This window comes from Schistocerca serialis, chromosome 9 (genome assembly GCF_023864345.2).
Source record: "Schistocerca serialis cubense isolate TAMUIC-IGC-003099 chromosome 9, iqSchSeri2.2, whole genome shotgun sequence".
Classification (NCBI taxonomy): Eukaryota; Metazoa; Arthropoda; class Insecta; order Orthoptera; family Acrididae; genus Schistocerca; species Schistocerca serialis.
Window position 1 is genome coordinate 160,977,827 of NC_064646.1, and position 26,862 is coordinate 161,004,688.

General features: G+C 43.2%; 1 protein-coding gene across 1 annotated transcript in view; it reads right to left on the reverse strand.

Moving 5' to 3' along the window:
- The window catches only part of LOC126419173 (uncharacterized), an 82,449-nt gene that overhangs the window by 24,707 nt on the left and 30,880 nt on the right, over nt 1-26,862 (reverse strand). Inside the window, exons 4-5 of the mRNA XM_050086302.1 lie at nt 15,378-15,544; nt 2,298-2,738 (exon numbers count right to left, since the gene is read on the reverse strand). Of these exons, the coding sequence (XP_049942259.1) occupies nt 2,298-2,738; nt 15,378-15,544 (608 nt within the window). The remainder of the gene's footprint in view (nt 1-2,297; nt 2,739-15,377; nt 15,545-26,862) is intronic.

The following is a 26,862-nucleotide window of genomic DNA, read 5'->3' on the forward strand; positions in this document are numbered from 1 at the left end:
GATCAGGAATTGCGCGCACCGTCGTCTGCCATAGCAACCGTGATTTCATCAACCACCTGTGGTGCAACCGGTCGTTGACCTCTTCTCAGAGCGACGCCCAGTTTTCCAGTGATTCGAACTTCTTCACCACGGTCCGCACAGCAGCCAGCGATATTCTCGCAGTGCAACTGCAGCGTTACAGTTGTTTTGATAATAGAGTTTCACCAATAATGCACTGCTCCTTTGTCCAAGCCCATGTTGACAGGTCAACAAGGTCGCTGCCATTGGTCAGATGTGTGAGACTATGAATCACGATGACTGATCACAGCACCTGTTTGCCATAGTTGGAACTGGAGAGTGACGCTGTAACGCATGGAAATCATGCACCCCATACTCTGGACATTAATCCTACCAAGTTTGGACTCATACGGTAATTAGTTTCCGTGTTATAGCGTGTTAAGGGGAGCCGGAGGTGGTCAAATCCAAAAAATTACGATTTTTTTTTTTTTGCTACTGAAAATTAATTGGAACATTCCTCTTTAATGTAAACTTTGAATTATAGTTCTAATCGCCCTAGAAGTTGAGTTATTACCATTTTCCCCCACGCCTGCAGAGGAAATGGGTGGACGCTGAATGCATCTAACACCCTCTCGTGACTTTCTGGCGAACTGCTTGGGATTTTCTCGGCCTGTTACGCATACAGCGCCTTATGTTACGAATACAGCGAGTGTGCAAGGGTTGGCTACATTGTTTTCTGTGACAAATGAAGTGCTAAGAGCGCGGAACATCGTCTCTTTGCTGTTTACCGTTTCGAATTAGTTCAGTGTTGCGCCTGTTGTTGGTACTATTATACTTCTTGTGTAAAGCGTTTTTCTGGTTAAGATGCCACGTTTTAGTAACCGTGTATATAAGAAGAGGAAGAACGTAGGGAAAAGAAAATTAACACTAATACCAAGTTGCGAAACAGTGCGTTCTTCTGCTAAGCAACACATGGCCAGCCATAGCCCTGTGACATCTTCTAGCAAATATCACCTTGGTGATGGTGACTCCAAAGGTTTCAAGACTATAGAGGAACTGAAACCATATGGAAATGAATTTGTAGTTGAAAAGTTGGAATGCATTGGGCATGTGCAAAAGCGTATGGGTGCACGGCTTCGAAGGCTCAAACAAACTTTGGGTCCAAGTAAGCTCAGTGATGGAAAGACAATAGGAGGGAGAGGCAGGCTTACTGATGAGGTGATTGAACGTCTACAGAGATACTATGGGTATGCTATAAGGCAAAATACTAGTAATGTTAGTGACATGCGAAAAGCAGTGTGGGCATTGTTCCTTAATACTGTCTCTTCCAATGAATACCCTCAACACAGCCTGTGCCCAAAAGATTCCTGGTGCAAATATAATGCAAAAAAGGACTATGATCACAAACATGGTTTGCCAGCAGCTGTGATAAATGCATTAAAACTAATTTTTCATGACTTAGCACAGCCAGAATTGTTACACGAATGTCTACACGGAAAGACGCAGAATCCTAATGAGAGCGTAAACAATTTGATTTGGAAAGTGATTCCTAAAAGGGTGTATGTAAGTATAAAAACCTTGCACTTTGGCATTTATGATGCAATAGCAACGTACAACCAAGGGAACAGTGTGAAGTGTGAAGTTCTGAAGGCATTAGGATTTACAGCGGGGGTGAACACTGTATGAGCACTAAGAAATATTGACAGAGAAAGGATAAGAGGAGCAGAAAGAAGAGAAAGGCATATGAAGTATGATGGAACAACAGGCCAGAAAAGAAGACAGAAGAGGAAGCTTTTGGAGGATGAAGAAGAAGACCCTGATAATCCATCCTATAGTGCAGGAATGTATTGAGAAACTCTGATAGCCATTTCCCGTAAATTTGGAAAGAATTTTTCGAATATAAGGAACATTTTCTCAAAATCCACTCAAGCTAGACAGATTAAATTTTTATACAGCACTCCTAGTGGTCAAACTTACATTGTAACACAGCCATTTGGCAATATGTTCAATAGTTTCATTTCAGTTTAATTATAAAGCAGTTATTTGTAAAAAAAATTTGGGTCATTAATAAAAAAAATAATTGGAAGGAAACTAGAAAAGATCCCTCTGTCATAACTGCAATACTAAACCACTCTATATGTAAAAAAAAAAATTCAAAATTTTCTATTTGGTAGTTTATTCATAAATGTTCCTCAAACTTAGTGATTTTAACCTGGGCAGCATAGGCACCTCTGGCTCCCCTTAAATAGGTAAAATTTAATTATAACTACCGCGTACATAGGGAAGATGAAGGCACTCACCCAACTGCTCTCCATACTTCATCTTACAGCGGAACACCTTGGCGTCTTCGAACTCCACATCCAGACGGACGATGAAGTAGAACTCGGTGCCGTCGACGTCTTGGCCAATGGGCACGCGGTGGCTGTGGCACACGAGGGGGGTGCGGCCGGGGAAGGCGGCCTCCAGCTGGAAGGACGGCCCCCGGGCGCCGAGGAAGGGCCGCTCGGGCACGTCGCAGGTGGCGGCGCGGCCCGACGGCGACGTGACGGTGACGTCGAGGCCGTAGTCGTCCTTGTAGGAGCCCGTCAGGCGCAGCAGGTCGTCGGGGCGCGGCGCGCGCTCGGGGCAGGCCTCGCGGCAGGTGTGCGCCGGCAGCCAGGTGACGGGCCGGCCGCGGTACAGGCCCGAGCTCAGGCCCAGCTCCAGCACCACCGACAGCAGCAGCGTGCGCGCCGACGGGCCTGCGGCGGCAGGGGGGTCAAGCAGTAGGTACAGCAAGGAGCCGAGGCTGCAACTGCAGCCACACACTGAACATCCGCGGAAATGTTCTGTTTTTGTTGCACTACTGCCAGTTTCTCTCCCACTCGTAGATGGAATGTGCGAAGAGTGATTACATATCCGTGTGGACTCAAACGTCACAGCAATATGCTGACAGTAAATTGCGTTTATTGTCTGTTCTGGTTCTGAGCAAGGTTGTTTGGAAGATTTCCCACAGTTCTGAGGTGACTGCCAGGGTATGTGGGAACTCCATCCCAGGTATTCCCAAACGGGATTCCTTCTGCACAGCTCGCCTACTAAAAAGCCCGAAGCAAAATTACTACACCTGTAAAGACGACCTCGGTTTTCATCCTATGGCTGCATGTGTCACCTGGGGATAGTAGAAGTAATGATAATGGTTTCAGCGTCGTCCGCCAACAGATAGCTTAGTGGTGTAGCTACATGAGCGCTATCCGTGTCTACCCTTTGATAGGGAATGCTCACAACCAGTGTGTGCTCCAAACGTGTGAAGCAGACACGCAACCATGCCACAGAGATGGACTCATGTTTACTACAGCCAAATGAGCAAGTTTGAAACAGGTCACATTGTGGCCTTCCGAGTGGTGAGATGGTCCTATTGGAGATTCATCACACAAGCTGGACGTCCTGCATCAGTTATGTAACGATGCTGCTACCAGTGATTATGTGAACATTCTCAGACGAGGTTCTGGACGTCCATGCAGCACAGACACATACCAGGTTCGTTGTGTCGTAAGGGCACCTGTGGCAGATCGTACAGCTACCGCAGCACAGATAAGACGACTCACAAGCCCAGACACGTCAACATGATATGTTAGGAACCAGTTACTAGCAGCAGGACTACTTGCACGTGCCTATCTAGCCAATCTTCCTCTCAAACCACCGTATAGACGTGTACTGCCATCAGAGCATCACTTGGAAGATGGAAAGGCGCGCCATGGTCTTCAGCGATGAAAGCAGATTCTGCCCGCACGGAAGTGATGGTAGCGTGTGCATACGACGCAGTCCTAGTGAGCGCTGGCTTGTGGACTGCATTAGTCCAAGACTCAGTGGCCCCACTCCAGTCCTTAGGGTCTGAGGTGCTTCGGTGCTTCTGGAGGGGACGCTAACCAGCTCTCGGCACGTGCAGAACATCGTTACACCCGTTCTTCTGCCGTTCCTGCAACAGGAATGTGATGTGTTGTTCCAACAACATAATGCTCGCCCACACACTGCCCGTGAAACTCAACATCCTCTGCAAGACGTGCAGCAACTTCCCTGACCAGCACCATCTTTAGACTTCTCTCCAATCGAACAAGTGTGCAATATGATAGGACGAGAAGTGATTCGCGTGACTCACCAACCAAAAACTCAGGTCGAGCAATCGTTGCACAATGCATCCCAGGAAAGTATAAGCCATCTGTGCGATCGACTGTACGCCAGAGTTAGGCCACACCTCGTACTGATATGACTCAACACCAGAAACCTAGAGCCATTTCTACTACTGATCTGTGAATGTACTCTGTATGCACTTTCGCAAGAATAAATCTTGAGTGAATTGGAAACATCTAAAAGGGTTTACTAATTTTTTCCAGCAGTGTATTTTATTGTAGAGTTCCTGGCTTCAAACATCATAATCCATCCAATTTGTGATTATTAATTATTATGAGTAAAATTACTGCTGCAGTATACAGGTCATTGACGAATTATTGTGCTCTCTGTCAGGCAGAAAGAAGGGATTATTGGTTTTTTGGTGATTTTAATGTAAATTTCTTGAAGAAACTTGACAGAAAGAGTCCCTTAGCCACTTTCAATCTGAATTTGGCATCAGTTATAATTTTCCCTATCCGAGATGCTCAGGGTAGTAAACTTTTATAGATAATGTATTAATTCAACAAGCGACGTTAAACAGAACATGCCTATATGGTTGTAAACGGACTGTCAGTTGACGATACACAATCAGTCACTTTTTATATCTTAGTTACATGTACACCATGTACAATACGGAAATACTCCAAGAAAACAGCCGCGAGGAGTGGCCGAGCGGTCTTGGGGCCATGCCACGGATTGTGTGGCCCCTCCAGCCAGAGGTTCGAGTCCTCCCTGGGGAATGGGTGCCTGTGTTGTTCTTAGCATAACTTAGTTTAAGTTAGTTTAAGTAGTGTGCTAGAGTGTAAGTCCAGGGACCGATGACCTCAGGAGTTTGGCCCCTTAGGAATTCACACACATTTTTTTAAAGACAACAGCGAGACTGATTAATGACAAAATTACTAAAGATTTTAAAGAAAGCTTAGAAAATGTTGACTGACGTGAAGCTTATAGTGAGCCTAATACTAACTTTAAGTTCAACATATTTCCTAAGTTCCATTTTTGAAAGTAGTTTTACTAAAAATATAATTAAATGTAATAACGTCAAGTCATTAGAAAACCTCGCATTGCTAACGGTATTAAAATCTCACAACGGCGAAAGCGCTTGTACAAAATATTCATAACGAGAAATGAAGCAGAAATACTTTTTAATTGTAAACAGAACTGTAACATACTAATAAAAGTTGTAAGAAAAGTGCAGTAATACATATTGTCCCGAAATGGAATAATACCGTTAAAAGAGAGACAGGGAAAGAAGCCACAGAAGATAATACGATTTCTTTTGAAGAGAATGGGGGCGTTGCATATGGCAGTTCAAGTGTGGCAGATATTTTTAATAATATCTTTCCACAAATAGGTGAGATATTTCACGCAAATAACTCAGTAAACAGTACAGTGAAGAAGCAATAAACAAGATATTTATAAAACAAATACCAATCTCACATACTCATATGAAATCAGGAAGATCATCGTTACTCTAAAAAGTAAAAGTTCATTCGAGGTGGATATCATCTGCAATAAGACATCAAGAAGTTGTGGCCCTATAAGTCACTTACGTAATGTCATTCACTCACGGTGTTTTCTCTGAAAAATTGAAATGTGCCATTGTTAGGCCTCTCTACAAAACAGGGGACTCCAGATACGTCAATAACTACCATTCATTGTCACTCCTTACGTCATTTCCTAATTTTTTTGAAAAGGTAATGTAGTCCAGGGTTGCCATCCACCTGTGTTTGGATTTCGAAGGGGCCATTCTACTAAGCTATTCATACATTTACTGAGCACATAATAAAATCTTTAAATGATAAAATGTCACCGACTGCGTCCTTCTGTGACTTACTGAAGACGTTTGATTGTGTCAGTCATAATATGATATTGGAGAAGTTAAGTTTTTACAGAATATGTAATTCAGCAAATGCATGATTTGGTTTAAATATAAGAAACAAAATGTAGGAAGGTACCCTAGTTAATTACAGTAATACAACGAGAGATTCCATCATCTGCATGGGGAGAAATTACCATAGGAGTCCCGCAGAGTTTGTTCATTGGCGCAGTAGTGTTCTTGCTTTATGCTAATGACATGCCATTTTATTTCAATGAAGAGACACAATTATTCCTGTTTTCAGATGATACAAGCATTTTCGGAAGCCAACCAAAGAAGTATCAATCGAGAAAATAGGAAGTGATGGTTTTCAAGTTTACTGACTGGTATTTTTGTATCAAGGATCCATCCGAGCTTGAAAGTAAGGGAGAGAGTCACAAGCAGAGCTCTAAACTTCGAAAAAAAAATGCAGCTCATCCAGTTTGTACTGTCAAAAATATCTCACCTTCCATTAACATAGTATTCCAACAAGAAGTAACATACAGGGTAGAATATTGTAAGTTCTTAGTTGTGAAATTTGATGAAAACATAAGCCTGCTACAATGGCTAAGTTCAGCTACTATTGCCATAAGAATAATTGCCAACTTTGGGCATACTGAAGCCAGTATGTTTAAAGTTCGTTTAGGTAAAAAGTATTCATTACACAAAAGAAACTAATTACAATAATGTTTTGAATATTAACCACAGCCTAGCTGTACATTTATTCAGTTATGAAATTTTTGTATAAAGGATCCATCCAAGCTTGAAAGTAGAGAGATATTCACAAGCATAGCACTAGAAGCAAAAATTATCTACATTGCCTCTTAATTAATCTAAATTTGGCACAGAAATGGGTGAAATAAGCAGATACAAAACTCTTTGACAATCTATCCATGGAAATAAAATATCCAACAAATAGCATAAGAGTTTTCAAGTGTGCATTAATGATATTTCTAGATCATGGAGGAATTCTTGAGAAGAGATAAGTGCTTTGTAAGGAAAAAAACTGCAAACGTATAGCACGTAGTAATATAAATATTACTGTTTTTTTTTAACTCTCAGTTGTCGTCCTGTGTTTATTCTGATGACCCGTTCAAAAATGATTCAAATGGCTCCGAGTGCTATGGGACTTAACTTCTGAGGTCATCAGTCCCCTAGAACTTAGAACGTCTTAAACCTAACTAACCCAAGGACATCACACACATACATGCCCGAGGCAGGATTCGAACCTGCGACCGCAGCGGTCGCGCAGTTCCAGACTGTAGCTCCTAGAACCGCTCGGCCGCCCTGGCCTGCTGTTGACACGTTCCATTTCATAAGTCATAACGTCTACCGTGGATTTCGTCTAACAAACAAGCAACTAATTAACTCCGCTCTCTTCATATGACCTGTCATGATGATCTCTTCATTAGCGGAAAATTCCGGTATAGTTTCCCATTCGGATCTGCGGAAGAGGACTGCCAAGGGGTGAGAAAAAGTTTGAATAACCAACGAAAGGATAACTTTCTGCGAGTCGAGGCGTGGATGTTTCAACGTGGTACGGAAACTAGAAAATATCAGTCTGGTTGTAGTGGGGGTTAGTGAAGTCAAATGAAAAGAAGACAAGGATTTGTGGTCAGATGAGTATAGGATAATTTAGACAGCAGCAGAAATATGATATAACGGGACAGACTTTGTCATGAATAGGAAGGCAGGACAGAGAGCGAGTTAATGTAAACAGTTCAATGATCGGGTTACTCTCATCAGAATCGACAGCAAACCAACACCGACAACGGTGGTTCAAGTATATATGCTGACGTCGCAACCCGAAGATAAATAGATAGAGAAAGTGTATGAGGATATTGAACAGGAAAGTCACTACGTAAAGGGAAATGAAAACCATGGGGGATTGGAATGCGGTTGTGGGGAAAGGAGTACAAAAAGCGTTACGGGAGAATATGGGCTTGGTACTAGGGATGAGAGAGGAGAAAGACTATTGAGTTTTGCAATAAATTTAAGATAGTAACTGCGAATACTCTGTTCAAGAATCAGAAAAGGAGGAAACGCCGGAAGATATGGGAAGTTTTCAGTTAGATTATATCATGGTCAGGCAGAGATTCAGAATTCAGAATGGGTTATAAGGCATACCCAGGAACATATATAGACTCAAATCACAATTTAGTAACTGGCTGAAATTTAAGACACTAGTCAGGAAGAATCAATGCGCCAAGAAGTGGAATGTGGTTGTACTAGGGAACGAAGAGATGTGCTTGAAGTTATCTGAGGCAATAGATACTGAAATAGAAATAGCTTAGTAGGCATTTCAGTTGAAGAGGAAAGGACATCTCTGAAAACGGCAATCACAAAAGTTGGAAAGAAAAACATAGGGACGAAGAAGGTAGCTGCGAAGAAACCAGGGCTAATAGAAGAAATACTTGAGCTGATCGATGAAATAAGGAAGTATAAAAATTTTCAGGGAAAGTCAGGAATACAGAAATATAAGTCACGTAGGAATGAAATAAACAGGAAGTGTAGATAGGCAAAGACGAAATCGTTGCACGAAAAATGTTAAGAAATCGAAAAAGAAACGATATTTGGAAGGAATGACTCAGCACATAGAAAAATGAAAACAACCTTCGGTGAAATTAAAAGGAAGAGTGACAACATTGAGAGTGCGATGGGAGTTCCACTGTTAAATGCAGAGGAGAGAGCGGATAGGTGGAAAGAGTACGTTGAAGACATCTACGAGGGGGAAAATTTGTATGATGACGTGATAGAAGATGAAGCAATAGTTGATATGAAAGGGATAGATCCTGTATTAGAATCAGGATTTAAAAGACCCTTGGAACACTTAAGATCGAACAAGGCAAAGGGGTAGATAACATTCCATCAGAACTTCTAAAATCACTGGGGGAAGTGGCAAAAAAACGATTCCTCACGTTGATGTACAGTATGTATGAGTCTGTCGGTACACCATCTGACTCTCGGAAAAATATGATCCACAGAATTCCAAAGATTACAAGAGCCGACAAGTGCTAAAATTATCGCACAATTCGCTTAACATCTCATACGTCCAAGTCGCTGACGGGAATAATATATCTCATGCGTCCAAGTTGCTGACAGGAATAATACACAGAAGAATGGAAAATAAAATTGAGGATGTGTTAGATGACTTTCAGTTTGGCTTTAGAAAGGGTGAAGGCGCCAGAGAGGCAATTCTGACTTTGCGGTTGATAATGGAAGCTAGAGTGAAGAGAAATCATGAGATGTTCATAGGATTTGGTGACATGGAAAAAGCGTTCGACAATGTAAAATGGCGCAAGATATGCGAAATTGTCAGAAAAATAGGGGCAAGGTATAGGGAGAGACCGGTAATATGCAAAATGTAAAAGAGAAGAAAGACGAAAGTATTGAGAAGTAGCAGATATTAGAACGTCGAGAGACTTAATGTATGGACTGGTGTTCACAAATTAGATGAAGTTAAGGAATGCTGCTGCCTAGGCAGTAAAATACCCCATCACGGGCGGAGCAAGATGGATGTAAAAAGCAGACTATCACTGGCAAAAAGGGCATTCGTGGCCAGGAGGAGTCTACTAATAACAAACATAGGGCTTAATTTGAGGAAGAAATTCCTGAGGATGTAGGTTTGTGCACAACATTGTATGGTAGTAAAACATTGACTGTGGGAAAACAGGAAAAAGAAGAGAATCGAGGCATCTGAGATGTGGTTCGACAGAAGATTGCTGAAAATTAGGTGGACTGATAACGTAAGGAATGAGGAGGTTCTCCGTATAATTGGCGAGGAAAGAAATATGTGGAAAACACTGACAAGAGAAAGGGACAGGACGGAAGGCCATATGTTAAGACGAGTAACTTACAAGCTACTAGAAGGAGCTGTAGAGGGTAAAAACTGTAGAGGAAGACAGAGACAGGAATACATCTAACAAATAACTGAGGATAGTTCGCAACGGGCAGCGTTGTAGGTACGCTGCACACGTCGCTCGAGTCGTTTACTTCACGCTTAAACAAATACACTTACATACACACTGGGCTTTCGTTATTTTTCTCTAGACATTTTCTTCCCGCATCACCCGGTTCTCACCAACGTTTTCATTGTCTTTCCCTTGGTTGTGAGGCAAATACCAGAACTGGAAATTTCTCTACAATATATCAAATTGTGACCGGCTTCAGATCCAAATGGATAGCCCATCGAATAGCTAAAAACTGGACCAGATAAAATTCTAAAATTGATGGCCTATGTTTTAAACTCCTTCGTAAATGGGAAACAATTACCAGAAGAATGGAAAACATCATACACGTCCAACATAGATAAAAAGCATGACAGGAAATATTGCTCAAACTGCAGAGGAGTAAGTATAACCAACTTAATCACCAGATCATATGGGAAACTTATAAACGCGAGACGTGAGTAACAACTTGCAGGAAGAAGAACAGGATGGATTCCTTGCCGGACGTCAAGCACAGGCAATATCTTTTGCCTTCAACAGCTCATGGAGGAAACACTGACCACGAATTTAGAGCCACACGTGGTTTACGTTCAGCCTAAGAAAGTTTGTGATTTCATTCCGCTCCGTAAATTGTGGATTGCAATGCTACACGATGGAGTGAGTTGTTTATATGTCCAAGTCGTCAGGAGCTTTATATAGACGCACAGCATGTAGAATTCAAGTAAATACAAAAATATCTGAGGAGGTTCCGGTGACCAAAACATTACATCAAGGATGCGCGACACATCTGCATCACTCGGTATTCACCAGACCATGCAACGCTCTGCCACTGCGCCATCGACCAGTGCCAAAGTTCACGAACCCATTTCAGTCGTAATTGCCGATGTCGTGGTATCAACATTGGCATATGCATGGATCGTCGACTGCGGAGGCCTATCGAAAGGAGTATTCTGTTCACTGTGTGTTCAGCATTAAAATCTGATGCTATTTCCGCCGCACTTCACCGCCTGTCCTGTTTTACCAGTCTGCGCAGCCTTCGACGTTCGACATCTGTAATGAGGGTTGGGCGCCCAACCCCACGTCTAGACGTGGTTTCACCTTGGCTTCGCCACGTGTTGAAGACACCCACCACAGCACTCCTTGAACACTCGATAAGTCATGCTGTTTGCGAAATGCTCTTGCCGAGCCTTCGGGCCATCACTATCTGCCTTCGGTCAAGCTCAGATAGATCGCGCGTCTTCCCCGTTCTACACACCGACAGCATGCTTACTGATACTACACACACCAAAAAAATTTTTGCATCACCTCGGTTACGAGAGTTCCGGAAAGTGTACAGAAAATTGGAATACAGATCAACATAAACATCATTTCCGCCCCTTTTTATTGCTCATGAAAGCCACACATTGCATTTTGAACCACCATATAGCGGAACCTTCAGAGGTGGCGGTCGAGATTGCTGTACACACCAGTACCTCTAATACCCAGTAGCATGTCCTTTTGCATTGATGCATGCCTGTATTCGTCGTGGCATACTACCCATCATCAAGGCACTGTTGGTTCAGATTGTCCCACTCCTCAACGGCGATTCGGCATAGATCCCTCAGAGTGGTTGGTTGGTCATAAACAGCCATTTTCAACCTATCCCTGGCACGTTCGATAGGGTTCATGTCTGGAGAACATGCTGGCCACGCTAGTCGAGCGATGTTATTATCCTGAAGGAAGTCATTCACAAGATGTGCACGATGGGGGCGCGAATTGTCGTCCATGAAAACGAATGCCACGCCAATATGCTGCCGATGTGGTTGCACTAAGGGTCGGAGGATGGCATTCACAAATCGTACAGCCGTTACGGCGCCTTCCATGACCACCAGCGGCGTACGTCGGTCTCACATAATGCCGCCCTAAAACAGCAGGGAACCTCGCTGGACAGTGTGTCTAAGGCGTTCAACCTGACCTGGTTGCCTCCAGACACGTCTCCGATGATTGTCTGATTGAAGACTAATGCGACACTCATCGGTGAAGAGAACGTAATGCCAAACCTGAGCGGTCCATTCGGCATGTTGTTGGGTCCATCTGTGTCGTGGTGTCGTGGTTGCAAAGATGGACTACGTCATGAACATCTGAAGTGAAGTTGATCACAGTTTGAGCATCATGCACCCTATTGTGCACAGTTTGAGTCGTAACAAGACGTCCCGTGGCTTCAAGAAAAGCATTATTCAACATGGTGACGTTGCTGTCAGGGTTCCTCCAATCCATTATCCGTAGGTAGCGGTCATCCACTGCAGTAGTAGCCCTTGAACGGCTTGAGCGAGGCATGTCATCCACAGTTCCTGTCTCTCTGTATGTCCTCCATGTCCGAACAACATTGCTTTGGTTCACTCCGAGACACCTGGACACTTCCCTTGTTGAGAGCCCTTCCTGGCACAAAGAAACAACGCGGACGCGATCGAACCGCGGCATTGACCGTCTAGGCATGGTTGAACTGCAGACAACACAAGCGTTGCTTGTGGAATGACTGGAACTGGTCGGCTGTCGGACTCCCTCCGTTTAATAGGTGCTGCTCATCCACGATTGTTTACATCTCTGAGAGGGTTTGATGACATCTCTGAACAGTCAAAGGGACTATGTCTGTGGTACAATGTCCACAGTCAACGTCTATCTTCAGGAGTTCTGGGAACCGGAGTGATGTAAAACTTTTTTTGGTGTGTGCATATGCACCGTGCCAGGTGACGCTGCTATCACCTGGACAGGTTTGTATCGGTGGCCATAATGCTCAACAAAAATGCATTTTAAGTGGCAGCTTCAATTGTAAAAAAAAAAATTGATATGGTTGCTATCATATTGGGAAGCAATACAGTAAAAGCCAAAATAATTAGTTACTTAGGTTTCTCATCGTTGGCCCTTGATTTTACTAACTTTTTTTTATCGTCTGCTCTCGCGACATTGCTGTATGAAAGTTATTCGTGTGTTTTGTGAAGTCTGTGTAAAGGAAGCCTAAAAGCACAGGGCAAAAGTATCTCGCTAATGACAGCATTGGTTCCTTCCCGAGAACCATTGTATTTGGAAAAGGGATCTCTCGTCCTTAGTTTTGTACGCATGGAAGAATGACGGAGCACGATGCCCAGCCCAGAGGTCTGACTGAATGGATCTTACGTTTATGATATGGAGCTAGCCGATTGTGAAAGAGCAAGTTATTCGAAATTGTCAGAAGCATAGATGTAAGATACACGGTCTGGTCAAAAACATCCGGACATCCTATGTAATTCGGAATTGACCACTGGATGTTAGGAGACGCGGACCCGCTGGTATAAAAGAAGGCGGTGAGTACTGAGCTGTTAGTAAATAAGGAGTAACAACTGGAGAACTCTGCAACTTCGAACGTGGACTAGTTATTTCGTGTCACCTGAGTAACAAATCTGTCAGGGATATTTCAGCCCGTCTAAGGCTACCCAAGTCGGCTGCTGGTAATGTCATTGGGAAACGTGAAAGAACAACTGCATCTAAATTAAGATCAGGTAGACGCCATTCACTCTCGGACAGTAGCCGTCAAGAATTAGCCGAGAGTGGTTATTAAATATCGCAAGAAATCAGCAGAAGGACTCACTCGTGAGTTCTGAAGTTCTACCACCGGTCCAACTACCAAACTAGCACATTGACTGTACACGGGGAGTTAAAAAGAACGGGGTGCGATGTTCAAGTAGCTCCTCACAAGCCATACATTTCTGTATTCAGTGCATTTTAAAGAGCTACGCCACTGAATAGTATGTAACTGGAAACGAATGATTTGGAGTGACGAATTACGCTATCCCAGCCGCAATCCAGTGGAAGTATTTTGGTTTGGCAAATTCCCGGTGAATTTACCTGCCATCATGAATAGCGCCAACACTGAAGTATAGAGGAGGTGACGTTACGATATGGGGATGTTTTTCGTGGTTGGAGTGCTTAAGAAAATGCTAAATGTGGAAGGATATGGACACTTTTACGTCATTATGTACAGCTTGCAGTACAGTAACAGTTCTAATTCGATGATTGTATGAGAATGACAATGCACACTGTCACAAAAAAAGCATCCATAAGACAATTGTTTGTGGACCATAACGTTCCTGAAATGTAGAGGTCTGCCGAGAGCCCCGATATGATTCTAGTGTAAAACCTTTTGGATCAGTTAGAACGTGAACATTGCGTCAGACCGCAGCTTTCAACATCTCCACCTTCTCAGATTTCGGCTTCCCCACACACATCGAGACACCTCACTGATGGCTTTCCCAGCATCGTTCAAGCCATCTTGAAGGCAGTATGAACGTCCATTAACAACTTTATGGCTACTTCCGATTAGTGTATATGGAAAGACGGGTAATAGTACAATATGTACAAGAACCAAGACGGAATAATAAGAATGCAAGGGCAAGAATGAAATACTCGGATTAAAAAGTGCGTAAGGCAGGGATATAGTCTTTCGCCCTTCTAGTATTCAACCTATATGTCGACGAAGCAATGACAGAAACAGAAAGTACATTGCGCTTAGAATTCAGTGCGAATGGATATCCACAATATGATTCGATGATGCCTTTGTTATCCTCAGTGAAAGGGAGGAAGAATTGCAGAACGCCTTCAATGGAATGAACGATCTGATGAGCTCGGACTATCGACTGTGTATAAATTCAAGAATGACTAATGATTTCAGCGATAAACTTGACATAAGGCTTGGGGTCTGCGAAGAGGGCGAAGTGAAGGATTCTTCCTGACATCCAAGTAGCACACGACGGACGCAGCAAAGAGGACATAAAAAGCAGAGTGCATCCGTGGCCAAAAGACGCCTCTACCAAGGATATCAGTAGTTCTGACGAAATGTCGTCTACTTCCGGGGCTTCGGTTTGACTTACGTCGTTTGGTGCTCTGACAAATTCCTCTCACGGTATCATATCTCCCATCTCACCTACATCTACGTCCTCTTCCGTCTCCATAACACTGCCTTCAAGTGCATTTCCTTGTATAGGCCACCTACATTCTCGTTCACCCTTTCAGTTTTCCCTTCTTTGTTTATGACTGGTTTTCCATCTGAGCTCCTGATATTCAAACAGCTACCTGATCTGAGGCCAGTATCTCATTGACGCTTATATTGGGACCTAACAATTAAAGTCCGACACTTGTTCTAGAATATTATCTTCGTTATTGTACTGGGATTTATTATTTATGATAATCATTTCCATAAACAATTATCATTTCATAACATGAGTGAACAGCCTAGACAAATACTTCGTCGGTTTCGAAACCGTATGTGGGATTCAGAGACAATAAATAACCCTTTATATGTCTGAGAAGTAATGCCTGCCGCTGCCCAAAATGAAGGTATAGCTTCGTGAAATATAACTCATGGTCGAAAGGTTATTTTTAATGTAGAACAGGACGCGCTTAATTCAAAAACGTACCTGTAGTGTTGTTAGGTCTTTGGAAATTACACCTGAAATAAGTGCTCCAGTTTTCCAAGAACCCTTGAACGAAGAAGTCAACATCTTCGTCACTCGTGTCCTCGGTTTCGTCGTTGCGCCTCACGTCGGGACTGCACAACACGTCTGGGACGTGTTCAAGGTGTATTCTGTCAATTTACAAAGAACAGATGTGAGCAGATAAAAGTTCCGCAGACATCAAAAGTTCAATCTGCCATACCGTACACAGAAAATTAAAAAATAATACAAGAGCAGAAATTAAAGTGAAAATTTGCAATCAGATGTTGTCGTACGGTAATGATAGCTGGATAATAGCATGTCAAACGATTTCAATGCTAGAGAATGTAAAGATGAGATTTTTTAAACTCAGATCTGTGATACAGAAAAAGTCTGGAAAGTAACTTAGGCTATGCGATTAAAAGCGAAAATAGCTTGCACAGGTAAAAAACTAGAAGTTTATAATGTGCCAGATATCACAGTCAAGTGAGAGAAAGATTTAGGAAGGCCAAAGAAAACACTGCGTACAGAACAGGCAACTACTACAAACTGTAAGAGCATGGGTATCATCTCCTGACAGTGGTACTGTAGGAATACCATATAAATAAGTAAAGTTAAAGAATTTTTGACCGCGCACGTGTACCAACTAACCGTGTTACAAATTGGAATTTGTCATACATTTTTATTTAGTGCTCTATATAGTCACCACGAAAAATCAGCACCTATCGTATCTTTAAATCAGTTTCAGTAGTCACTGCTCATAATGTGACTGTGCCTCATAGTTCTACAGTGCATGGCAAAATCCTGGAGCAAATCCACACAGTGTGTTCCAACGAAATATTCATATTCAGAACTATGTTGAGTTAAGCGAGCCATCTTTTAATTACTATGTTTGTCAGGATAAAGAGTGTCAACACTTCTGCACCACGTCTGTTCGCCTACATTTAAAAATTTTGCAAACCTTCAGGACACACAGCGACCATAACGCTGCCACACTCATTCTCACAGCTTTTTTCAGTCACCACGTAAACGGCGCTACACTATCAGCGTTAATATATTCTAGACCTGATTAGACAGAAAGATAAAAACACGCTGCGGCTCTACACACACTTTCAATAGCAGCACAGTCGTTAAATATTCCAGACTCAACAACATACTTTTGATGAGAAATTGAGAGCTAATCTATCGGACTGTAAAAGTATCTTTCAGAAGCACACTCTGTCAAGTTTTGATGTTAGCGGTTCGTTCATTCCTGGTGTAGATACCCAAATTTTCTTTTCGCATATACAGAATGAATTAAAAGAATATATTCTAGCATAAGTGTGAAGTTCAAGAACAACTGTTAGTACACTTGGTATCTACTTTAAAAAAGCTTTGTGTTTTGCATTACGGCAGGTCTTGTCATGGGGGAAGCCTCGTCAGAGAGGTGCACCGCATGAGCGTCTAGGTAAGTGATTCCAGTGGTGGTTTCCCGTTGCCTTCCACTGGTAATGATGAAATGATAATGAGGACAACACAACACCCAGTCCCTGAGCGGAGAAAATCTCCGACCCATCCGGGAATCGAAACCGGGCCCCTTGGCGTGACAGACCGCCGCACTAACCACTCAGCTATCGGGGCTGACTGGTATCTACAAACGCGGAAAAAAGTGTTAGAGTAAGACATCTGTCCCACCCCTGAAATCCCGATGACATTTTACCTTTTGGGATTGTTGTGACAACAGGAAGGGAATGGTCTAGAAGAAATATTGAAGTGGACCGATTTTAGTGCTTAATCAGCTCTGAGACGGTAGACACATAGATGACAGAGCTTACGATATTCGTGTGTATCAGTTGCCGTGCAATAGAGTAGAACGAACAGAATCCTGTAAAATATTCAGTATATTTTTAGAAAAGAAGAAAAGTGTGTAGAACGTTGTACGATAATGCCAGAAAATATTTTACCATACCTTTGTTCTGAGAAACACACGTACGGACATATACCCCCAACACCTATAACGCAACTTTTTTGTTTTTAGATTGTGCAAAACCCCAACGCATAGAAAAAATATTGACGTCATGTAAAGCAATTTTGCCAGCAAACTGGATACAAACAATGAGATGATAATCTTAGAAAAATTTGTTCTTAACTGCCGGATTAGACTCTCCCTGAGGAGGAGTGTTTACAGCGACAAGAAGAATCATTAAGTCAAACGAAATCACAAATGAATACAAGGGTGAACAAATGTGGACAAGAATAACCGCTCTCATTAGTCATATGTTCCTGCCCACCATCAGATTCACACCAATCAGTCATACGGTCGTTAAAAGATAGCCAAAACTAGATAGCAAGGTAAAACCACAACCATATGGTGCTATAGTAGACGCGACGAAGAAATACGTCTGGCAGCTGGCAGTGCTGTTGCCAGCTTTCATTTCCGGAAAATAAATTGTCCCAGGCGAAATAACAGTTTTCTCTAGAATTGTGCCAAACCTGAGGCACTGCTACAGGGTTGTTGTTGTTGTGGTCTTCAGTTCTGAGACTGGTTTGATGCAGCTCTCCATGCTACTCTATCCTGTGCAAGCTTTTTCATCTCCCAGTACCTACTGCAACCTACATCCTTCTGAATCTGCTTAGTGTATTCATCTCTTGGTCTCCCTCTACGATTTTTACCCTCCACGCTGCCCTCCAATACTAAATTGGTGATCCCTTGATGCCTCAGAACATGTCCTACCAACCGATCCCTTCTTCTGGTCAAGTTGTGCCACAAACTTCTCTTCTCCCCAATCCTATTCAATACTTCCTCATTAGTTATGTGATCTACCCATCTAATCTTCAGCATTCTTCTGTAGCACCACATTTCGAAAGCTTCTATTCTCTTCTTGTCCAAACTATTTATCGTCCATGTTTCACTTCCATACATGGCTACACTCCATACGAATACTTTCAGAAATGACTTCCTGACACTTAAATCTATACTGGATGTTAACAAATTTCTCTTCTTCAGAAACGATTTCCTTGCCATTGCCAGCCTACATTTTATATCCTCTCTACTTCGACCATCATCAGTTATTTTGCTCCCCAAATAGCAAAACTCCTTTACTACTTTAAGTGCCTCATTTCCTAATCTAATTCCCTCAGCATCACCCGACTTAATTAGACTACATTCCATTATCCTTGTTTTGCTTTTGTTGATGTTCATCTTATATCCTCCTTTCAAGACACTGTCCATTCCATTCAACTGCTCTTCCAAGTCCTTTGCTGTCTCTGACAGAATTACAATGTCATCGGCGAACCTCAAAGTTTTTATTTCTTCTCCATGAATTTTAATACCTACTCCGAATTTTTCTTTTGTTTCCTTTACTGCTTGCTCAATATACAGATTGAACAACATCGGGGAGAGGCTACAACCCTGTCTTACTCCCTTCCCAACCACTGCTTCCCTTTCATGTCCCTCGACTCTTATAACTGCCATCTGGTTTCTGTACAAATTGTAAATAGCCTTTCGCTCCCTGTATTTTACCCCTGCCACCTTTAGAATTTGAAAGAGAGTATTCCAGTCAACATTGTCAAAAGCTTTCTCTAAGTCTACAAATGCTAGAAACGTAGGTTTGCCTTTCCTTAATCTTTCTTCTAAGATAAGTCGTAAGGTCAGTATTGCCTCACGTGTTCCAGTGTTTCTACGGAATCCAAACTGATCTTCCCCGAGGTTGGCTTCTACTAGTTTTTCCATTCGTCTGTAAAGAATTCGTGTTAGTATTTTGCAGCTGTGACTTATTAAGCTGATAGTTCGGTAATTTTCACATCTGTCAACACCTGCTTTCTTTGGGATTGGAATTATTATATTCTTCTTGAAGTCTGAGGGTATTTCGCCTGTTTCATACATCTTGCTCACCAGATGGTAGAGTTTTGTCAGGACTGGCTCTCCCACGGCCGTCAGTAGTTCCAATGGAATATTGTCTACTCCGGGAGCCTTGTTTCGACTCAGGTCTTTCAGTGCTCTGTCAAACTCTTCACGCAGTATCATATCTCCCATTTCATCTTCATCTGCATCCTCTTCCATTTCCATAATATTTTCCTCAAGTACATCGCCCTTGTATAGACCCTCTATATACTCCTTCCACCTTTCTGCTTTCCCTTCTTTGCTTAGAACTGGGTTTCCATCTGAGCTCTTGATATTCATACAAGTCGTTCTCTTATCTCCAAAGGTCTCTTTAATTTTCCTGTAGGCGGTATCTATCTTACCCCTAGTGAGATAGGCCTCTACATCCTTACATTTGTCCTCTAGCCATCCCTGCTTAGCCATTTTGCACTTCCTGTCGATCTCATTTTTGAGACGTTTGTATTCCTTTTTGCCTGTTTCACTTACTGCATTTTTATATTTTCTCCTTTCATCAATTAAATTCAATATTTCTTCTGTTACCCAAGGATTTCTACTAGCCCTCGTCTTTTTACCTACTTGATCCTCTGCTGCCTTCACTACTTCATCCCTCAAAGCTACCCATTCTTCTTCTACTGTATTTATTTCCCCCATTCCTGTCAGTTGCTCCCTTATGCTCTCCCTGAATCTCTGTACAACCTCTGGTTCTTTTAGTTTATCCAGGTCCCATCTCCTTAAATTCCCACCTTTTTGCAGTTTCTTCAGTTTTAATCTACAGGTCATAACCAATAGATTGTGGTCAGAGTCCACATCTGCCCCTGGAAATGTCTTACAATTTAAAACCTGGTTCCTAAATCTCTGTCTTACCATTATATAATCTATCTGATACCTTTTAGTATCGCCAGGGTTCTTCCATGTATACAACCTTCTTTCATGATTCTTAAACCAAGTGTTAGTTATGATTATGTTGTGCTCTGTGCAAAATTCGACCAGGCGGCTTCCTCTTTCATTTCTGTCCCCCAATCCATATTCACCTACTATGTTTCCTTCTCTCCCTTTTCCTACACTCGAATTCCAGTCACCCATGACTATTAAATTTTCGTCTCCCTTCACAATCTGAATAATTTCTTTTATTTCATCATACATTTCTTCAATTTCTTCGTCATCTGCAGAGCTAGTTGGCATATAAACTTGTACTACTGTAGTAGGCGTGGGCTTCGTATCTATCTTGGCCACAATAATGCGTTCACTATGCTGTTTGTAGTAGCTTACCCGCATTCCTATTTTCCCATTCATTATTAAACCTACTCCTGCATTACCCCTATTTGATTTTGTGTTTATAACCCTGTAGTCACCTGACCAGAAGTCTTGTTCCTCCTGCCACCGAACTTCACTAATTCCCACTATGTCTAACTTCAACCTATCCATTTCCCTTTTTAAATTTTCTAACCTACCTGCCCGATTAAGGGATCTGACATTCCACGCTACGATCCGTAGAACGCCAGTTTTCTTTCTCCTGCTACAGGGAATTATACAAAATAGCGCTACATGACTGGTTGAGAGAGGCGCGTGAAGCACTCGCTACAAGCCACCGCAGCTGTCAGGGATGAAATTCGCCAACTCTGCTATTCTAGATGATGACCTTAACCTGCTCAGCATCGACTGGGGGAACTACGACTACCCTCAACCATGCACTGTACAGTGACTTATTTGTACAGCATATACGTAAGTGGAGATACGTCTCAAGTTAGTGGTGGTTGAATCGTTCGGGAGAATGGGAGGGTCGAGTGGTGGCTGCAATAAAAGTTTTACGTTACATTAATAATACCGTGAACTTATAAAATATTTTCCTTTATACACTCCTGGAAATTGAAATAAGAACACCGTGAATTCATTGTCCCAGGAAGGGGAAACTTTATTGACACATTCCTGGGGTCAGATACATCACATGATCACACTGACAGAACCACAGGCACATACACACAGGCAACAGAGCATGCACAATGTCGGCACTAGTACAGTGTATATCCACCTTTCGCAGCAATGCAGGATGCTATTCTCCCATGGAGACGATCGTAGAGATGCTGGATGTAGTCCTGTGGAACGGCTTGCCATGCCATTTCCACCTGGCGCCTCAGTTGGACCAGCGTTCGTGCTGGACGTGCAGACCGCGTGAGACGACGCTTCATCCAGTCCCAAACATGCTCAATGGGGGACAGATCCGGAGATCTTGCTGGCCAGGGTAGTTGACTTACACCTTCTAGAGCACGTTGGGTGGCACGGGATACATGCGGACGTGCATTGTCCTGTTGGAACAGCAAGTTCCCTTGCCGGTCTAGGAATGGTAGAACGATGGGTTCGATGACGGTTTGGATGCACCGTGCACTATTCAGTGTCCCCTCGACGATCACCAGTGGTGTACGGCCAGTGTAGGAGATCGCTCCCCACACCATGATGCCGGGTGTTGGCCCTGTGTGCCTCGGTCGTATGCAGTCCTGATTGTGGCGCTCACCTGCACGGCGCCAAACACGCATACGACCATCATTGGCACCAAGGCAGAAGCGACTCTCATCGCTGAAGACGACACGTCTCCATTCGTCCCTCCATTCACGCCTGTCGCGACACCACTGGAGGCGGGCTGCACGATGTTGGGGCGTGAGCGGAAGACGGCCTAACGGTGTGCGGGACGGTAGCCCAGCTTCATGGAGACGGTTGCGAATGGTCCTCGCCGATACCCCAGGAGCAACAGTGTCCCTAATTTGCTGGGAAGTGGCGGTGCGGTCCCCTACGGCACTGCGTAGGATCCTACGGTCTTGGCGTGCATCCGTGCGTCGCTGCGGTCCGGTCCCAGGTCGACGGGCACGTGCACCTTCCGCCGACCACTGGCGACAACATCGATGTACTGTGGAGACCTCACGCCCCACGTGTTGAGCAATTCGGCGGTACGTCCACCCGGCCTCCCGCATGCCTACTATACGCCCTCGCTCAAAGTCCGTCAACTGCACATACGATTCACGTCCACGCTGTCGCGGCATGCTACCAGTGTTAAAGACTGCGATGGAGCTCCGTATGCCACGGCAAACTGGCTGACACCGACGGCGGCGGTGCACAAATGCTGCGCAGCTAGCGCCATTCGACGGCCAACACCGCGGTTCCTGGTGTGTCCGCTGTGCCGTGCGTGTGATCATTGCTTGTACAGCCCTCTCGCAGTGTCCGGAGCAAGTATGGTGGGTCTGACACACCGGTGTCAATGTGTTCTTTTTTCCATTTCCAGGAGTGTAGCTTTTATTCCCCTGGATTACTTTTGCGGTTACTTGTTTGCTTTGATTTTGCTCTTTGGATAGACTAGATTTCCTTTCCAGCTTAATACACGATTAGTCTTCCTAAACAACTGGATAATAAGACAAGACTGGATAATTAGAGAAAGTATGTGTGAACGCCGTTCTCAGCCGCAAATGTCTTTATTTTAAATGAAACACAGTGATAGTTAACCTCTTTATCTTGCTGTTCTCATTTGCATACGACCTTTTATACGCGAAACTTAGTATAAGTCAAGAACTAAGGGTAAATATTAAAAATACTGAAACTGCATAAGTTCGTTACTTATGACAGACCTTAACCTAAAGATGGTGCACGATATAAACAATACTAGTCATGGAGCGCCCTTAGTAGACACAGTAAGAATAAGGCAAGGGAGTTTTTGGCGCCTGTGGAAATGTACCCACCTTTTTCCTCCGACCCATTCGTGAAGAGAATGGAAAAGATGGTAGATGATATTGTGTGTGTGTGTGTGTGTGTGTGTGTGTGTGTGTGTGATAATGTTGGCATAGTCCACCATTCATTGTACAGCTGCATGAATCGCATATGTATCTACAACACAACGACAATAGCGGACGAACGGTGTACACAAATTCCTTTCCATGTGTGTAGGAAGAGACTGAAACCATTGTGTGTAAAAACGCATCAGACGCGAACCCTGCAGTGAAACCAGGATACTGCCAAAACAATCGGGTTTTCTAGATGTTTCAATGAAAACACGAGTAATTTGACGTTTATGTCGAACCGAGGCGACAGTTGCGTAATATCCCGTTCCGGACAGTACTCATGGTCGGGCCGTGTTTCCTGCAAGATGAAGTTACGTCAGCCTCGGATGAGGATCCGCGGCCGGTGCTCTCGGAAAAGATGTTTCCAGCGGACGTCTGCGGGATGTGTGGTTTGTGGTCTGTCTAGAGAGCAACTAGATGGGACATGAGTCCAACTTCGTTCATAATCGCTACAGATGCTACCTCGTAGTTCATTACTGGACACCAACGATTCGTTTACAATATACGTTCGCATACCGAAATGTGCTAAGCACTTACAACCGATATCAGATTAGCCATCTCGGATGGTCCTCACTGTTACCTGGCTTCTAATGTGTTTATTCAAACCAGTTACTGTGTATTTCTGGATGGCTCGATTATTCTCACTAAAACTCACAGTACTCAGACGGCTAAAAAATTAAGCATACGCCATAAGCAATGAAACTTTCGATCTGCAGCAAACGATGCGCTGTTATCAGACTTCGTAACATATTTAGACTGAGTGTTGGATCCCGACTTGAACCCACTCCCTACTGACAATGAAACTTATTATTTTTATCAAACAATAAGGAAATCACGTTACAACTGCAAATGATTATAGACTTCTATACGCAGAGTGTGACCCTGTTTGATGACAAACCGACGCACAGTGAACCAGACTCCTGACCTCTATGCAACACAGATCGAACAGGCATTTGCACAGCCAGAAACAACGCGTTCACGTCCAAGTAAGAGGCGGAAAATTCGAAGTGTTGTGCCACCTACAATATCCGCAACTATGTCCATTAGAGGGTTTTCAAATAATGGATAATATCCGCAACTATGTCCACTACAGAGTTTTCAAATAAAGGATATAAAACTACAACCCGACGTCACTTTTACCTTGACGCCACAAATACATTTAAACCGTTGCGCTGCAGACCTGCTACATGACGGCTCAGATGACTTGTTGTGTGCCCACCCTCTTTGCGGCGAGCGACGCTGTTCAGCGACACCTAGCGCCATACGCTAAGTCATGCGTACATGGATTGTTATGTGAAATATGTTTGTTGTGACTCACTCTGCCAGCCCTCTCATTGTCTACATTCATGTCAAGAAACAGGAGTCGATGTACAAGGGCTAAGGGCCTCACTATTAGAATCAGAATTTAAAACAGCTTTGGAAGACCCAAGACTAAATAATGAAGAAGGGATAGGCAATATTCCATCAGAATTTCTAAAATCATTGGAGGAAGTGGCAACAAAATGTCTATTCACTTTGATGCGTAGAATGCATGAGTCTGGCGATAATCCATCTGACCTGCGAAAAAACATTACGCACAGAATACCAAAGATTGCAAGCGCTGACAAATGAGGGAATTATCGCACAATCTGCTTAACAGCTCATGCATCCTAGATGCTGACAAGAATAAGCAATAGAGGAAAGTCCACTGGACCTGACGGGATACCAATTCGATTCTACACAGAGTACGCGAAAGAACTTGCCCCCCTTCTAACAGCCGTGTACCGAAAATCTCTTGAGGAACGGAAGGTTCCAAATGATTGGAAAAGAGCACAGGTAGTTCCAGTTCTCAAGAAGGGTCGTCGAGCAGATGCGCAAAACTATAGGCCTATATCTCTGACATCGATCTGTTGTAGAATTTTAGAACATGTTTTTTGCTCGCGTATCATGTCATTTCTGGAAACCCGGAATCTACTCTGTAGGAATCAACATGGATTCCCGAAACAGCGATCGTGTGAGACGCAACTCGCTTTATTTGTTCATGAGACCCAGAAAATATTAGATACAGGCTCCCAGGTAGAGGCCATTTTCTTTGACTTCCGGAAGGCATTCGATACAGTTCCGCACTGTCGCCTGATAAACAAAGTAAGAGCCTACGGAATATCAGACCAACTGTGTGGCTGGATTGAAGAGTTTTTAACAAACAGAACACAGCATGTTGTCCTCAATGGAGAGACGTCTACAGACGTTAAAGTAACCTCTGATGTGCCACAGGGGAGTGTTATGGGACCATTGCTTTTCAAAATATATATAAATGACTTAAAAGATAGTGTCGGAAGTTCCATGCGGCTTTTCGCGGATCATGCTGTAGTATACAGAGAAGTTGCAACATTACAAAATTGCAGCGAAATGCAGGAAGATCTGCAGCGGATAGGCACTTGGTGCAGGGAGTGGCAACTAACCTTTAACATAGACAAATGAAATGTATTGCGATGTATTGCGAATACAAAGAAAGAAGGATCATTTATCGTATGATTATATCATAGCGCCCCCTCCCCCCCTCCCATGAACCATTGACCTTGCCGTTGGTGGGGAGGCTTGCGTACCTCAGCGATACAGATGGCCGTTCCGTAGGAGCAACCACAACGGATGGGTATCTGTTAAGAGTCCAGACAAACGTGTGGTTCCTGAAGAGGGGCAGCAGACTTTTCAGTAGTTACAGGGGCAAGAGTCTGGATGATTGCCTGATCTGGCCCTGTAACAATAACCAAAACGGCCTTGCTGTGCTGGTACTGCGAACGGCTGAAAGCAAGGGGAAACTACAGCCGTAATTTTTCCCGAGGGCATGCAGCTTTACTGTATGGTTAAATGATGATGGCGTCCTCTTGCGTAAAATATTACGGAGGTAAAATAGTCCCCCATTCGGACCTCCGCGCGGGCACCACTCAAGAGGATGTTGTTATCAGGAGAAAGAAAACTGGCGTTCTACGGATCGGAGCGTGGAATGTCAGATCCCTTAATCAAGCAGGCAGGTTAGAAAATTTAAAAAAGGAAATGGATAGGTTAAAGTTAGATATAGTCGTAATTAGTGAAGTTCGGTGGCAGGAGGAACAAGACTTTTGGTCAGGTGAATGCAGGGTTATAAATACAAAATCAAATAGAGGTAATGCAGGAGTAGGTTTAATAATGAATAAAAAAATAGGCATGCGGGTAAGCTACTACAAACAGCATAGTGAACGCATTATTGTGGCCAAGATAGACACGAAACCCACACCTACTACAATAGTACAAGTTTATATGCCAACTAGCTCTGCTGATGATGAAGAAATTGATGAAATGTATCATGAGATAAAATAAATTACTCAGATAGTGAAGGGAGACGAAAATTTAATAGTCATGGGTGACTGGAATTCGAGTGTAGGAAAAGAGAGAGAAGGAAACATAGTAGATGAATATGGATGGGGGCTAAGAAATGAAAGAGGAAGCCGTCTGGTAGAATTTTGCACAGAGCATAACTTAATCATAGCTAACACTTGGTTCAAGAATTATAAAAGAAGGTTGTATACATGGAAGAACCCCGGAGATACTAAAAGGTATCAGACATATTATATAATGGTAAGACAGAGATTTAGTAACCAGGTTTTAAATTGTAAGACATTTCCATGGGCAGATGTGGACTCTGACCACGATCTATTGGTTATGAACTGCAGATTAAAATTGAAGAAACTGCAAAAAGATGGGAATTTAAGGAGATGGGACCTGGATAAATTGACTAAACCAGAGGTTGTACAGAGTTTCAGGGAGAGCA